At 37.1% G+C, this 17081-nt stretch overlaps 1 protein-coding gene across 16 annotated transcripts in view; it reads right to left on the bottom strand.

Moving 5' to 3' along the window:
- The window catches only part of FAM13A (family with sequence similarity 13 member A), a 353167-nt gene that overhangs the window by 65135 nt on the left and 270951 nt on the right, over positions 1–17081 (bottom strand). For 9 of the 16 annotated variants that reach the window (XM_088836241.1, XM_055434557.2, XM_055434553.2 and 6 more), the window contains one exon: positions 1677–1721. The exons of 3 other annotated variants lie outside the window; for them this stretch is intronic. In XM_088836241.1, coding sequence (XP_088692367.1) covers positions 1677–1721 — 45 coding nt within the window. The remainder of the gene's footprint in view (positions 1–1676; positions 1722–17081) is intronic. 4 more of the 16 variants (XM_055434554.2, XM_088836230.1, XM_088836236.1 and 1 more) reach the window with 1 other exon arrangement.

The following is a 17081-nucleotide window of genomic DNA, read 5'->3' as shown; positions in this document are numbered from 1 at the left end:
GCTATATAGTCTTGCAATGTGTCTAAACTCTTATCACTTCATTATTTAATTCTGAATAAGCAGGCATGAAGAATTCTAAACTGACAGTCCTCAAAGTGTGTTTTCCTTCACTTGAAAAAAAAGAATCACATCCAAACTCAACAAATTATTGAGTTGGACTTGTTGCCATCACTAATTTGCTTCCTTTTCTGTGTCCATTAAATATGTGTATAGTTTTTGTATATACACCTCAATAAAGCTGTTAAAATAAAAATATATATTTTTTAAATGGTCAGACTGAGAAATATATTCAGTTAAATGAGTTTTGAAAATTTAACAATTTAAGAACTTTTAGATTTTCCAAAGGTAGTTTTATAATAGACTCATAGTAATTTCATTAAAACTATTTTAAGACAATGAGCAAGTGTAGTCTGACTTGGGCATAAGAACTTTAATATCTTGAACTCCACATCCCAACGATTTGAGATGACCTAATAGTGGTACCGAGGAATCTAAATAAATTAATATATACACACATACCAAACCCATACCTTTTCCAAACACTGTACAAGTCACATAAGAAGTAAAAGTTGTAGTAAAAGTAAAAAAACAAACAGGCAAGAATACGTTTGTCTTGGCATAATTCTAGAATCTCTTTAAAATTCATAAAGATAAGAGAGATCAAATCTGCCCTCTGATTGCTTCCTTGTCTAATAAGGAGGAGAAAAAAAAAAATCCCAAATCATCCAGGCCAGAACACTGAAGTGGATAACTACTCCCTTCTCCAGGGGATCTTCCCATCCCAGGGATCAAACCCTGGTCTCCTGCACTGCAGGCAGATTCTTTACCATCTGAGCCACCAGGGAAGCCCTATTAGATCCAAATTCACACGAATTAGTACTTCTTCTAATTCTTTTCTCGTCCTCCTTATCATACCACCTGATATCACACCACTCCTCCTCCTCCTGATCTTTGCTGATGAAGATGCTCCAAATGGCCCACCCGGGCCCCAGCAGTGTCACAGAGCTGAAGCACAACGAACAGTGTGGTCAGAGTAGTAGGTGGGGGTAGATAACTGGAACCCAGATTTTCGTGACTAGTGGGATTAAAGTGGAATTAAGTAGTAGAATTTAAAGGAAAAAGACATGCAATGGACGTAATTATTAATAGCAGAGGGAAAAGGACTTGCTGCCATCACTAACTTCCTTCCTTTTCTGTGTTCTATCAGCCTGGGAAGTCCCCAAACACAGTGCCCAAGGCTTATTTAACCTCAAGACACCTAACACTACGCTTAGTGCATTGCAGGTGGTCAATAAATGGAGGCCGATTAAAACAAATGAAGGAAGAAGTAAAATATATGTTCATACCTTCACCTTTAATGGCAAGACACTTCTTAAACCACATAGACTGCTTTGCACATATTCACTAACATTATTTTTACTGAAATAAACAGAAAATCTCAGATGTTCACATGGGCAAGCTCTCTCCAGTCCCACGCCCACACAGAAACACAAAGAGGAACATTTCTTAGTCTTCTCCTCTGGGTAGTCAAAAAATCATCATTGGTTATGTACTGTATTAATCTTCCAATGCAGCACACCATTAGAATAGCTTTCTCTTTTGAGTCGGACACGACTGAGCGACTGAACTGAACTGAAGTGAAAGGAGGGGAAAAAAGCCCAATCCGGACCACTTACTCTCCAGTTGTTGACACACTGCTGACTTGGGATACGTGGGCACTGCTGGAAAAAAAGCAAAAGAAAGGATGTCAGATTAAGCAGAGGACCAGAGCCTGTGAACCAAACATATGAGGGAATCCCGGGCTGAAAGTATTAGCCAGGCCCTGAGTGACCCTCATGTGACATTCTATCACCCACTGACAGATGCTGGTTTCTCTTGTCTCTAGATTAGAGATGGCCCTGGGTGGTTAGTTCCAAACAGCATTTTTTCTCCATTTTAAGATGTCCATGACAGATAATTTCAAAAGCGATCTCGGAAAAACCATCTATACCTCTCAGACTACTGCCAAGGTCCTAAGTCGAGGGTCTTCTCATTTTCCTAAATGTTAATTGCGGCTGACTGCTGTTCTGTTTCTAGCTCCCCCAGCCCAAGTCCATCTCTCCTGCCCATTCCCTTCAGACCTACAGACAGGAGCATCTTCTTAAAACTGCTCTAAACATTGGGCGGGAGTGGTGAGGGGCAGAGAACAGGGAACAAACACTCTTTTCTCCAGGACTCTACCTGAGCCACCTCTTCTGCCTAAGTTCCTCACGATGGAAAAACACCCCGAGTTCTATAACATTTCATCTTAACACCTAATTTATAGCCCTTCTATCGAGCATTTATAAACTTCCTCAATTTTCTAATTTTCTCCAAATCCTGAATTATTTGAAAGTATTGAAAAGTATTAAAAAAATAAAAATAGTCAATATAAAATGGAACAGTGAAATGACAGAATACTATCTGATTTGTACCTTAGCATGGTGAGGGTGCAGGCTGGTGGCAGTTCTAACACTTTCTCACATTCTGCCCTGTAGTGCTTACTTGCGTTGTAAATCAAGATTCAAAAGTATCAGATTTAAAAAAATCTTTTGTGCATGCCAAACTACCGTTTTGCCTAACAAATCTAATAGTTCTCCCACTTTCAATTCCCTCTTTGTAAAAGACACCTGAAGAGAATACAAACTGCTAATAGCAAGATCAATATCCATGGCTGCCTTTCAATCACTCCAGGCATTCTCATTTATACTACAGAATTTTCAGCATATGAATCTGTTGCTTCTTCCATGTACGTCTCATCTCTTTCCATTTAGAATCGAAGTGCCTCAAGGGACGCTATAATACTTCTCATTTTCTTTCATTACACTACGTACCACCAGCACCATACCCAATACAGTAGTCATTATCCTAGAGGTGATCATCAGACACTCACTCTTCAGCCTCAAAGAATCTCTTGAGCTAAAGCTGTAGCTCTTTGTTGTAGCCACAAACCACAGACAAATCCCAGAAAACCTGCACAAAAAATGCTATTGTGTAGTTATGAGAAACTTATGAGAAGAACCTTCGTTAATAAATGAATGAACAAACATACCCTAATGATTACTGAGTGCTCACTATGTTTCAGACATTGTGCTAAGTATTGTTTACACAGCTTTTCTCATTTACTGCTTACAATAACCCCATGAAGTAGGTAGGTACAGCTGTTTTCTTTTCCCTATTTTCAAATGAAGAGGTTAGAGAGGTTAAGTAACTCACTCACAGTCACAGTCAAGAATAGATGAACTTGAATTTGAACCAAAAGAGTTTTAGCTTAAGTCTAAGCTCCTAATCACTACACTAGACTTTCAATCACTCACTCACTAGAAGAAACACTCACTAGAGTCATCTTTGTATATGGAGCCATGGACTTAGGTATTTAACTTTGCTTTTAATTACAACGATTTCTGTCTCACAATGTCTGCTATTCATAGAGGTTTCCAGGTTACATAACCAATAATAAATCCTTTGCTGCTCTCTGTCCTCAGCTGGAACAGGCAGTCCTGACTTTTGATGCTTTGTGGCTCACCCTCTGAAAATTAAACACTGTATAATTTACTCCTGTACTCCACTTCTCATGCAGTTACACAACCTTACTTTTGGGAGCAGTGGCCAATGTGAATAATGACCCTGGAAGAACTTAGAGGAGCGAAAAGAATATAGATCTGCTAGATACTAAAAACATGACAAAGACATGTAAGTACAGTCAGCCAATCAGTCAGCCATGCCATCTCAGAAGGAAGATATATTTCCTCTCCTTCCTTCTATACACTTTTGACCTGATCTTCTTTTTGCTTATTTAAGCACACAATGATATTTTTATATTCCCTTTTGGAGAGCAGGAAGGAGAAGATGAAAAATTGTGGGAAAGAAACACAGAAGGGAATGACAACAAACGGGACCAGGTTCTGAGATTCGTAACTGAGTCGGTGCTTCTCAAACTCTGACGTGCATAAAAATCACCTGGGATCCTGTTCACACACAGGTTCTGATTTAGTAAGTCTAGGTGGAGGGAAGGGGAAGCTGGCATTTTGCATTTTTAACAAATTCCCCAGTGATCATGATGCTGTTGATTTGTGGAAGACATTGATTAGCAAGGTTCCAAATCCTTGCAACTAAAATTCATTAAAACTTCAATGATCTAGATATCACAACCACTACTTTTTTAAACTAAAAAAATTTAATTAAATTTTTTAATTGAAGGATAATTGCTTTACAGAATTTTGCTGTTTTCTGTCAAACCTCAACATGAATCAGCCATAGGTATACATATAGGCTTGTGAAACTCCCTCCCAACTCTCTCCCCATCCTACCCCTCTAGGTTGATACAGCACCCCTGAGTTTGAGTTTCCTGAGCCATACAGCAAATTCCCATTGCTTATCTATTTTACACATGGTAATGTATTTTTAAACCTTCAAAGTGCTTTAGATACGATTTGGAAAACTTACTCTGTTAATAAAAGGCCATACACCAAAATTTTCCTCAGAGCTTAAAGAAAAATGACCTGAGCCATCTAAACCAGTCTTAAAGAGCCTTTCTCAGGATGTAAAATAAATTAATAAATCAATAATAAGACTTAGTAATTATATCATATTGATTTTTGTTAATACACTTCTCATAGGTCAAATTTATAAAAATTTATATTTTTGTGTTTCTGTAATAGACCTTTGGAATTTTTGTTATTACTTAACGTGTCCATACTTCCAGGCTTTTTTAAAACAGAATTTTTCTAAAGAAAGTATTCTGAAAAGAGAATGTTTTCCACTGGGAATCAGAAAAGAGAGGTTCCGGTCCTGAATCTGTAGTTAATTAGCAGCAATCATAGTCAGATTATTGGTTAGCTTGGCTGCTTTGGGATGGTTTCTTCATACAGAAAATGAAAGCCTTGGCTAGTGATCTCTATGATTTTCTTCGAGCTATAAAAGTTAATAAGATGATCTCAGCTTCAAGTTTATTGCCCCAAAGTCTAAAACATTACAAAAGGTTATAACTGCATATTTAGTTTTATGACAGTGTCAGTCACAATTAAGGTTTATCAGATTCCAAAATGGCTTTGGTCAGGTATCCAATCACATCTACAGTTTCTGTGGGATATGCTTAACAAGTTATGAACAGCAAGATTTCTAAGAACATTAAATGTTAGAAATAGGGACTGCTTCCATTGTTAAAATTGGCTCACAGAGGTAATTTAAGATACTAACAAAAAGGCAATAAGCAAATAAGCTAAAGTGAAAGACTTCCATCTACATGCAGCTTGTTTTTATCTCCTGCAGAGAGCTAAGAATAATGATTTTTTTTTAGAGCCCTTGACTGATTTGCTAAGAAAACCTTTTATTTATGCAATATAAATACTTGAATATGGAAGAGTTCATTTCCTAATGTTGATGAAGGAATTATTCAAAACTAAATAAATAAGCACATGTGCAAATCCAGCATTATGGTCAATTTCATCACTCAAGTCTGCTTAAGTGATAATGCAAGTCAGTGTTCTCCTGGTATGGTCATTCAAAACAGATAGTAAGTCTACTCTGAAATATATTCTATGACATAGTTAAATATATTTATCCTATATATATTCTATATATTTAAATATATTATTCTCTATTTCTATTAGCAAAACATCCTTGAGAAATGACTATACTCAGCAATATTAGTCTATAAAATTGACATGTGATAAGATGCACAGAACGCTGTTGACAAGTGATTCATTAATTAGATCTCTTGACTTGAAATAAAGGAAACTTCCAAATCTACTGAAACCAGACATCTTGAACAAGCACGTGTTCTCTTCTTCTGTCTGTCCTTTAACTTCACTATGTTCTCTTTTCTAGGGTGTGTAAAATCCTGTCCATAAAATATTGTTTTAATGGGAACCATTAGGTCTAACAGAATTATCCTTTTCCTCTAGAAGATAATACTTATATTCTCTCAATTTTTTTAATGGGTAAGAATTTAAAAGACAATTATGTGATGTCTGTTTTTACTTAAGGATGAAGATCCTGTAACTAGTCATCAAAATAAAATGAAACCTTTAATTTGCTTATTTAACAGAATACAGTATTTTTAGCATCATCTGAAAATACTAAAAGTTGATACACAGTATCAACATCATAAGATAATTATAGCATTATTTCCTCATAACTGTATAATGGATTTCTAAATTATTTCTACGATTTTAATTCAATTTTCTACAGTGTCTTATATTAAAACAAATACACCCAATCCTCAATATTTATTCTTTGCTTTAACTTTTAGTTATGATTATCATATGCAGAAATTTAAAGGAGCATTTATAGATATTTAGATTTGACAAAAATCCCATCACTATTTTGTGTTATAGGATTTTTTAAAAGCCTCATTTTAAAAAATTATATACTGTGCATACAATACAGAACATAAACTGAAAACATACTACATGGATGTGACTCAGGAAAAGGAAAATATTTATCCTCACATATTTTTATTAAAATGCACACAACCTATTCCTTTAAATTTTAGGGCTGATTTGAAGGAAAAAATTATTCTTCAATTCAAATTTTGACTCTCTATTAAGTATTTTCTAATATTAAGCAGAGCCAATCAAAATATCAAAATACCTTTTGTACAGCTTCTTCCAGGCCCTAATTATTGGGGTTTTCCATTTTATATATTTAGCATGTTTTGCATAAAAAGAAATTAAGAATCTTATCTTTTTTTAGTTTATAGACTAAGGTCTTTATAAAGCAAAATTAAGAAATGAAAAGAGAGGTCACTATATATTCTATACCCATTTACAGATGAGGAAATTGACATTCCGTGAGGTTCAGTACCTCACTCAACTTTACACAGCTCTGATTCCACCTCATGTAACGGGCTTTAGACATATCCTTAATAAGAACATAATCCTTAGTCTCAAATAACGCTGCTGCTGCTGCTGCTAAGTCACTTCAGTCGTGTCCGACTCTGTGTGACCCCACTGACGGAAGCCCACCAGGCTCCCCCGTCCCTGGGATTCTCCAGGCAAGAACACTGGAGTGGGCTGCCATTTCCGACTGTTCACATAAATCTTTGACTACACATCTATTTTATTTTCTTAGAGTTAAAACAGACTACTAAAAGTACTTTTTGGATTCGTGTGGCAATTTTCTTCTCAAAATTTATGCATCCCAGAAAACTTTTAATTTCATCTATTTTCATGTCTATTAGCATACAATGGCATGAAGTAGTCTACAATCTTTTAAAAACTACCATATCTCTCACAGCAAACTTCATTTCTGATTACTAGTATTGTTCAGTTTTTTTTGTTTCCATGTTTACCAGAGGTTTTCTATTTTATTCTCATTTTTATTTTTACTCTCAAAGAACAAGTTCCTGGATCTAAGTTTCAGTTCTGCTTTTTTTGTTTTCTTTTATTACTATTAAATCCTTTTAGGTTTCCAAGAGGTTGCTTTTCTTCCTTTTTATAACTTCTTATTCTGAAGCTCATTTATTTTCAATCTTTTTAAGAAGGTACCTCTAAAAAGAGCTTAGATCTCATTCCACAGATTTTGATATGTACATTACCCCTTTTTCTTCCAAACGGTTGTACTTGAAATTTTTATTTTCTATTGGAAACTCTTCCTCCCTTTAGGAGAGTTTTCATGGGTTGATTGGAAACTTTTTGTTATTAATTACACTGTGGTTAGAAGATACGATTGCTAGTATTTCTACTTTTCAAGAATCTTTAGAGACAGCTGAGTAATTTCTTAGGAAGCAGCAGAAATGCCTAAGCCCTATTTTTAGGTTGCAAAGTTAAGTGAATGTGATGCTCCCTTATTTTAAATCTTACTAATTTTATTGAATTCTCAGTGCTATTTTATAAATTTTGTTGGTTATAAACATATCAGTTCAGTTCAGTCGCTCAGTTGTGTCCGACTCTTTGCGACCCCATGAATCACAGCACGCCAGGCCTCCCTGTCCATCACCAAATCCCGGAGTTCACTCAAACTCATGTCCATTGAGTCGGTGATGCCATCCAGCCATCTCATCCCCTGTTGTTCCCTTCTCCTCCTGCCCCTAATTCCTCCCAGCATCAGAATCTTTTCCAGTGAGTCAATTCGTTGCATGAGGTGGCCAAAGTATTGGAGTTTCAGCTTTAGCATCAGTCCTTCCAATGAACACCCAGGACTGTGGTATGTATAAGCTTGATACTTCAAATGTGTTTGCATGTTTATCTCTGTTAAGAGTTTAAATTTATATGACTTACCACAATATTGTAAAGCAATTAGACTGCAATTAAAATAAATTAATTAAAAATAAAAAAATTATGATGATGCAGTTATTTTATACATACTTATTATTTATAACCTTTATAATTTTAGTATGAATTTTACCCAATAAAGTAAGTCTCAGTTCAGTTCAGTTGCTCAGTCGTGACCGACTCTTTGCGACCCCGTGAATCACAGCACGCCAGGCCTCCCTGTCCATCACCAACTCCTGGAGTTCACACAAACTCATGTCTATCGAGTCGGTGATGCCATCCAGCCATCTCATTCTCTGTCGTCCCTGTCTCCTCCTGCCCCCAAAACCTCCCAGCATCAGAGTCTTTTCCAGTGAGTCAACTCTTCGCATGAGGTGGGCAAAGTATTGGAGTTTCAGCTTTAGCATCAGTCCTTCCAATGAACACCCAGGATTGATCTCCTTTAGAATGGACTGCTTGGATCTCCTTGCAGTCCAAGGGACTCTCAAGAGTCTTCTCCAGCACCACAGTTCAAAAGCATCAATTCTTCGGCGATCAGCTTTCTTCACAGTCCAACTCTTACATCCTAGGTTTGTCCTATTTAATGGATCTGGCTTTAAACTCTAGTTGTTTTGATATTGATATTGCTGTTTTCTTTCTATTCATATTTATCAAATAAATCCTATATTATTAATCTTCCCATGCTATTTTGTTTTAGGTATAACTCTTTTGAACAAAACAGTTCAAGTAGTCATTTAAAAAAAAATTTTTAGCTATTATCAAAGCATTTAATATACTTACACAGTTGTAACTGAAATATTTGTTCCAGCTTTGCATTTTGAATTATTTTTTTATAATTTTGGAGCTCTCTTTTCCTTTGATTTCCGTCTCTGCTCTTCTGAGGTGATTGGGGATATAGGAGTCCTATGCACAATTCTCACTGTTGTCTCTCATACCCACACATCTATAACTGTCAAAACTGAAACAAAAACCCAAACAACAATCAACCAGAAAACCCCCCTACAACTCCTGACTCCTGCTTCTACTCTCCGACCTTCCATGAAAGAAACTGAGAATTTCATCACTGTCTTTGGTCCTCCACTAAGGATTATAATCAGGTTTCTACTTCTTAATTAAAAAATATTTTTTTAGATTCACCTCACATTTAGCTGGGTATATAATAAATAATAGAATGTTTCTTGTTTGGTCATGCTCAACTCTTTACAATCCCATGGACTGCATAGACTGCCAGGCTCCTCTGTTCATGGGATTTCCCAGGCAAGAATACTGGAGTGGATTGCCATTCCCTTCTCCAGGGATCTTCCCAAACCAGGAATTGAACCTGGGTCTCCTGCATTGCAGGCAGATTCTTTACCAGCTGAGCCACCAGGGAAGCCGGTAACTGAGTATATATTGACACTGATTTCCACTTCTATTAATAGAAGTATGCATACTTCTCACGGGTTCAATCCCTGGGTCAGGAAGATCCCCTGGAGAAGTAAACGGCAACTGATTCCAGTATTCTTGCCTGGAAAATTCCACGGGCAGAGGAGCCTGGAGGGCTACAGTCTGTGGGGTCATGAAGAGTCGGATATTGCTAAGCCTGAACAGATATACTTCTAATAATAGAAGTATATATTAACTTCTACTTCTATTAGTATGGTTTCCTTCTTAGAATCATAATTTTCAGGTTGCCTTTCCAATCTCTGATTTTCATATCTAACATCATTTCTCTCATAGTTTTTTTTTTCCCTTTATCCTTTTCTTCATTTTGGAAGAACTCAAGTTTCTCTCTCAACATGAACTTGATTTATTTCAAATACTCTCTGCTCTTTACTGCCTTCCAAAGTTTTAAAAATATCTACAAATACATTTCTAGGCTAGCCTTTCCCTCATTTCAGCTGTTCTTCTGTATCTCTAGCCTTTTAATTCTAAACTTTTTCTCCCCTTTCAGGTTCCTACTCATGTTTCAAAGAAGTTGGTTATATCCTTGAGCATTTTTGAGAATAGTAGTAGCAAATAATACTTCTCAAGTTTTCTTCTGAATCATACAAAAAGCAATTCTCTGAAATCTGTTTCTACTCTGAGTCCTCAGAGCAAATCATCCTCTCCCTTAGTTTATTATTTCTCTTCAGTTCAGTTCAGTTCAGTTCAGTCGTTCAGTCGTGTCCGACTCTCTGCGACCCCATGAATCACAGCATGCCAGGCCTCCCTGTCCATCACCAACTCCCGGAGCTCACTCAAACTCATGTCCACAGAGTCAGTGATGCCATCCAGCCATCTCATTCTCTGTCGTCCCCTTCTCCTCCCGCCCCCAACCTTTCCCAGCATCAGATAATTTCTCTTAATAGGTCCCAAATAGTTCTTTCTGCTTAGTGGTTCACAAGAGGAAATAATCAACTCAGGCTGAGTCGTTCAAAAACCTGGCTGGGCATATTGTTCTGAGTTTATTTCACTGTCCCTTGGCTATGGGTAGATGCCTACTCTTGGATGTAGACTTTAAAAGCCAGGATATGAGTCTACCCTTGGACAATCTACAATGCATATTTGAGTGGACTTGCTGTCTGGACTTGTGGTCCAATTTATGGTTAAGGTGGAGAATCAGAAACAAATTTGTACTTTGTCTTTGAGCAGTGTACACTTGAAAGAATGCACTAAATCCAATCATCTCCCTTTCTCAAATGCCTTTGTTAGGTAACTGAGCACCTCAGGGGGATGCCCCCTCCTCTCTATTGTTTTGTGGACTTAATGTTCTAGTCTCTAAATAGGAGATGAAAAAGAATACACAACTCAGATCTGGATGGCTCAGAAAATAAGTTTGTGTTTAGCTGGGGGAAATGTCACTTGCTTTTCTGGTCAGCAGTAAACACTGGAAGGAATCCAAGTCAGTGTTTTTGCCTTCCTTCTCTCTTTGTGGTCACTGGCTTGTTTAGATGGTGCAATATGAAGCTTGCAAGGCCAAAGAACATTTCTCAGTCCATCCCCACTGATGGTGTGATCTTTGACAAATGTTTTTCTTATCATTGTTATAACACTGTCCCTAGTTTTGGTCTTTATATTTGAAAGTGAAGTTGCTCAGTTGTGTCCGACTCTTTGCGACCCCATGGACTATAGCCTATCAGGCTCCTCCACCCATAGGATTTTTCAGGCAAGAGTGCTGGAGTGGATTGCTATTTCCTTCTTCAGGGGATCTTCCTGACCAAGGGATCGAACCCAGGTCTCCCGCATTGTAGGCAGACGCTTTACTGTCTGAGCCACCTGTTGGTGTAAAAGTAACTGTGGTTTTGCACTGTTTAACTTTGTTGTTTGATATTGGAATGCATTCTTAAATGTGGTTATGTTATACATCATTTTAATGTGCATTTATTACTTTATATTATTTATAATGACTTATTACTTGCTGTTTATTTTATATTTATTTTAGACTAGGAAATGATGCTAGACAAAAAGCAAATTCAAGCGATTTTCTTGTTTGAGTACAAAATGGGTCATAGAGCAGTGGAGACAACTCGCAACATCAACATTTGGCCCAGGAACTGCTACTGAATGTAAAATGCAGTGGTGGTTCAAGAAGTTTTGCAAAGGAGATGAGACATTTGAAGATGAGGAGTGCAGTGGTTGGTCACTGGAAGTTGACAATGACCAACTGAGCGTATACACAGAAGAAATATACAAAAAAAGATCTTAATGACCTGGATAACCACGATGGTGTGATCACTCACCTAGAGCCAGACATCCTGGAATGTGAAATCAAATGGGTCTTAGGAAGCATCATTATGAACAAAGCTAGTGGAAGCGATGGAATTCCAGCTGAGCTATTTCAGATCCTAAAAGATGATGCTGTGAAAGTGCTGCACTCAATACGCCAGCAAATTTGGAAAACTCAGCAGTGGCCACAGGCCTGGAAAAGGTCAGTTTTCATTCCAATCCCAAAGAAGAGCAATGCCAAACAATGTTCAGACTACCACACAATTGAACTCTTTTCACATGCTAGCAACGTAATGCTTAAGATCCTTCAAGCTAGGCTTCAATAGTATGTGAATTGAGAACTTTCAGATGCACAAGCTAGATTTCGAAAAGGTAGAAGAACCAGAGATCAAATTGCCAACATCCATTGCATCATAGAAAAAGCAAGAGAATTCCAGAAAAACATATACTTCTGCTTCATTGACTATGCTAAAGCCTATGACTGTGTGGATCACAACGAACTGTGGAAAATTCTTGAGGAGATGGGAATACCTGACCTGAGAAGCCTGTATGCATGTCAAGAAGCAACAGTCAGAACCAGACATGGAGCAATGGACTGGTTGAAAATTGGGAAAGGAATACGTCAAAGTTTCATATTATCAACCTATTTATTTAACTTATATGCAGAGTGCATCATGGGAAATGCCAGGCTGGATCAATCACAAGCAGGAATCAAGATTGCCAGGAGAAATATCAATAACTTCAGATATGCAGATGATATCACTCCAACGGCAGAAAGTGAAGATGAACTAAAGAGCCTATTGATAAAGATGAAAGAGAAGAGTGAAAAAGCTGGCTTAAAACTCAGCATTCAAAAAATTAAGATCATGGCATCTGGTTCTTTCACTTCACGACAAATAGAAAAATAATGGAAACAGTGACACACTTTATTTCCTTGGGTTCCAACATCACTGCAGATGGTGACTGCAGCCATGAAATTAAAAGATGGTTGCTCCTTGGAAGAAAAGCTATGACAAACCTAGACAACATATTCAAAAGCAGAGACATCACTTTGCCAATAAAGGTCTATCTAGTCAAAGGTATGGTTTTTCCAGTAGTCATGTATGAATGTGAGAGTTGGACCATAAAGAAGGCTGAGCGCTGAAGATTTGGTGCTTTTGAACTGTGGTGTTGGAGAAGACTCTTGAGAGTCCCTTGGATTGCAAGGAGATCTAACTAGTCAATCCTAAAGAAAATCAACCTGGAATATTCATTGGAAGGACTGATGTTGAAGCTCCCATACTTTGGCCACCTAGTGAAGAGCCAACTCACTAAAAAAGACCCTGATGCTGGGAAAGATTGAGGGTAGGGGGATAAGGGGATGTCAGAGGATGAGATGGTTGGATGGCATCACCAACTCAATGGACATGAGTTTGAGCAAACTCCAGGGGATAGGGAGAGACAGAAAAGCCTGGCATGCTGCAGTCCATGGGGCCTCAAAGATTCAGACGTGACTGAGTGACTAAACAATAACAACTGAGAGAATCACTGAAGCTGAGCCTCTTACAATTACATGAGAAGTTGCCAAAGGACTCAATGCTGACCCTTCTATGGTCATTCAGCATTTGAAGCAAACTGGAAAGATGGAAAAGCTCGATAAGTTGGTGCCTTATGAGCTGACCAAAAATCAAAAGAATTGTCATTTTGAAGTGTTGTCTTCTCTTATTCTATGCAACAACGATGAACCATTTCTTGATTGGATTATGACATGCAATGAAAAGTGGATTTTATATGACAACTAGCAATGACCAGCTCAGTGGTTAGACCAATAAGAAGCTCCAAAGCACTTCCCAAAGCCAAACCTGTACCAAAAAAAGATCATGGTCATTGTCTGGTGGTTTGCTGCCATTCTGATCCACTACAGCTTTCTGAATCCCAGCGAAACCACTACATCTGAGAAGTATGCTCAGCAAATCGATGAGATACACTGAAAACTGCAATGCCTGGAGCTGACATTGGTCAACAGAAAGGGCCCAATTCTTCTGCACAACAACTCCCCATTGCAAGTTGCACAAGTAACACTTCAGAAGTTGAACAAATTGGTCTATGAAGTTTTACCTCATCTGCCATATTCACCTGACCTTTCGCCAACCAACTACCACTTCTTCAAGCATCTCAACAACTTTCTGCAGGGAAAATGCTTCCACAACCAGCAGGATGCAGAAAATGATTTCCAAGAGTTCACAGAATCATGGATTTTTATGCTATAGGAATAAACAAACTTATTTCCCATTGGCAAAAATGTGTTGATTGTAATGTTGCCTATTTTGATTAATAAAGATATCTTTGAGCCTAGTTATAATGATTTAAAATTCACAGTCCTAAACTGCAGTTACATTTGCACCATCCTAATATAAATGTCCTCATGGTTAATCCATATTGTGCATGTGTCAAAAGTTCCTTCCTTTTTAAAGGCTGAAGGATACTCCACTGTAAGGATATTCTGCACTTTGTTTATCCATTAACTCACTGATGAACATTTGGTTATCTTCCACCTTTGGCTACTGTGAATACTATTACTATGACTATGAGTGCACAAACATCACTTTTGGACCCTACTTTCAATTCTTTTGAGTATATACCCAGAAATGGAGCTACTGGGTCATATGGTAATTCTAAGTTCAATTTTTTGAGGAATCGCCATAACTAATTTCAATTGTGGCTGTACTATTTTACATTTCAACCAGGGATGCCCAAGTGTTTCAGCTTCTTGTCATCTTCACCAGTACTGGCTATTATTATTTTTTTATAGTAGCCATCCTAATGGGTATGAGGTGGTATTTCACTGTAGATTTGATCTGTATTTTGCTGATGATTGGGGGCTACCCTGATAGCTCAGTTGGTAAAGAATCCTCCTGCAATGAGGGAAACCTGGGTTCAATCCTTGGGTTGGGAAGATCCCCTGGAGAAGGGAAAGGCTACACACTCTAATATTCTGGCCTGGAAATTCGATGGACTTGATAGTCCATGGGGTTGCAAAGAGTCAGACATGACTGAGCAACTTTCACTTTTACTTTGCTGATGATTAATGTTGTGGAGCAACTTTTCATGTGATGATTGGCCATTTGTTCTTTGGAGAAATGCCTATTCAAGTCTTTAACTCATTTTCTAATTTGGTTATTTTTGTTGCTGAGTTTTAAGAGTTCTCTATCTGTTCTAGATATTAATTCCTTATCAGACACATGATTTGCAAATATTTCCTCCCATTTTGTGAGTTGCCTTTTTATTCTGTTGACAGTGTGGTTTTTTAAACCACAAAATTAAAAAAAAATTTAAAGAAGTCCAATTTGTCAATTTTTTTCTTTTTTCTTGTGCCTTTGGTGTTACATCTAAAAAAATCATTGCCAAATTCAATGTCACGGAGCTTTTGGCCAACGTTTTCTTCTAAGAATTGTATAGTTTTAACTCTTACATGTAGATCTTTGATCCAGTTTGAGTTAATTTTTGTATATAGTGTTAGGTAAGGGTTCAACTTGATGCTTCTGCATGTGGATATCCAGTTTTCTCAGCACTATTTTTTGAAAAGACTACTCTATGGCACTTTTTGAAAATATGAAAAACCAGCCCTCTTGAGACTCAGGGTCTTGGCCAGTGAGATCCTGGCATCTCTAATGAGTTCCACATACTTCATACTATAAAGATCATATTATCAAAGGACAGAAAAATAACAAATGCCGACAAGAATGTGAAAAAACAGTACTCTTGTGTATTACTAGTGGAAATGTACTTAAAAAGGCTTAAGGTGGTAAAATTTATATTATGTGTATTTTATCACAATTAAAAACTTTTAAACTGCTAAAATGGCAGATTTTATTTATATTTTACCACCAAGAAAAAAAGGAAAAAGCTCCATAAGCAGAGGTGACGTACCTCAGTTTAGAGATACTGTTCTAGTCAAAAAGGACAAGGAAAAAACAATTTTAAGTATACAGTTATCTGGTTCTAAATACACCCAAAATACCTAGCTGACTTTATCATCTTGGGTAAAACACCAAACAGATAATAAAATAAACAGCCTGCTTATTTGTTCTACCTTCTAGTTAGTAACCTGAAATAGGCTTATGAAGAAACAGTGTCTGGTAATACACTTCTCCAAGAAATCACATCGCATAATAATGATAATTTTAAGCATTATATTATGCTTAGAAAAATAAACTATTAAGAATTTAATAAATATTACCACATACACTGCCCCCTCTACAAAATCACAAACACAGAAATTCTAGCACAAGGAGTCTGGAAAAGTAAACCCCCTGAAGCTGTCTGTTGTTTAGTCACTAAGTTGTGTTTGATCTTTTTTTTTGCAACCCCATGGATTGTAGCCTACCAGGCTCCTCTGTGGGTTGCCATTTCCTTCTCTAGGGGTTCATCTTGACCTGGGGATCAAACCCATGTATCCTGCATTGGCAGGCAGATTCTTTATCATGATCAACCCAGGAAGCCCAATAATAAGAGCTTTTTACCTTAAAATGATAATTTAGAAAACATGTATTATGCTTAAGGAGAAAAATAAATGATTAAAAATTTAATAAATGTTACTCCCCCAAATCACAAACATTGAAATTCTAGCATAGCACAAGTTGTTTGGAAAAGTAATCCCCCAGATGCCATTAAAGGTGAGTTAGAAAGAATTTTTCTGCATATCAACAGTGGTATAATTTCCAGATCTCATCCAGTGTCTATTTAAATCTGAATTTATCCAAAGCTAAATTTTTTTCTTCAAAACATAAATTCTGCAGTTAAAAGACTTTCATAAAATTGATGCTTCGTGGAATCTAGGAGTAAAAACAAAATCCTAAATATTGAGTTTGTGTACCAAACAACTAGTTTAGAAACAAATCTAACTGATGTTCCTGATTCAGGAAAACAAGAAAACATCTGAAATTCTGAAACTGACCCTAAGCGATTCCAAATCTGCTAAAATAGTAATTTAGCTTCAATTTGCACTATGAGTATTAAAACTAGGGCTGAAATTGATAACAGCTGTTAATTTAAGGGTTTCAGTGAAGCACAATGTGAGAAAGGGGGAGCAGAGGAGGATCAAGATGCTAAAAAACAAGTGTTAGGAAAGTGAGAAGGCAACACTCAGAGGCCAGGTGAGCTGTTTAGACCCCACTGCAT

This window comes from Moschus berezovskii, chromosome 5 (genome assembly GCF_049115385.1).
Source record: "Moschus berezovskii isolate FMDL1 chromosome 5, NW_MosBer_1.0, whole genome shotgun sequence".
Lineage (NCBI taxonomy): Eukaryota > Metazoa > Chordata > Mammalia > Artiodactyla > Moschidae > Moschus > Moschus berezovskii.
Note: the sequence above shows the minus strand (reverse complement) of the source record. Positions and strands in the feature narration are given on the sequence as shown.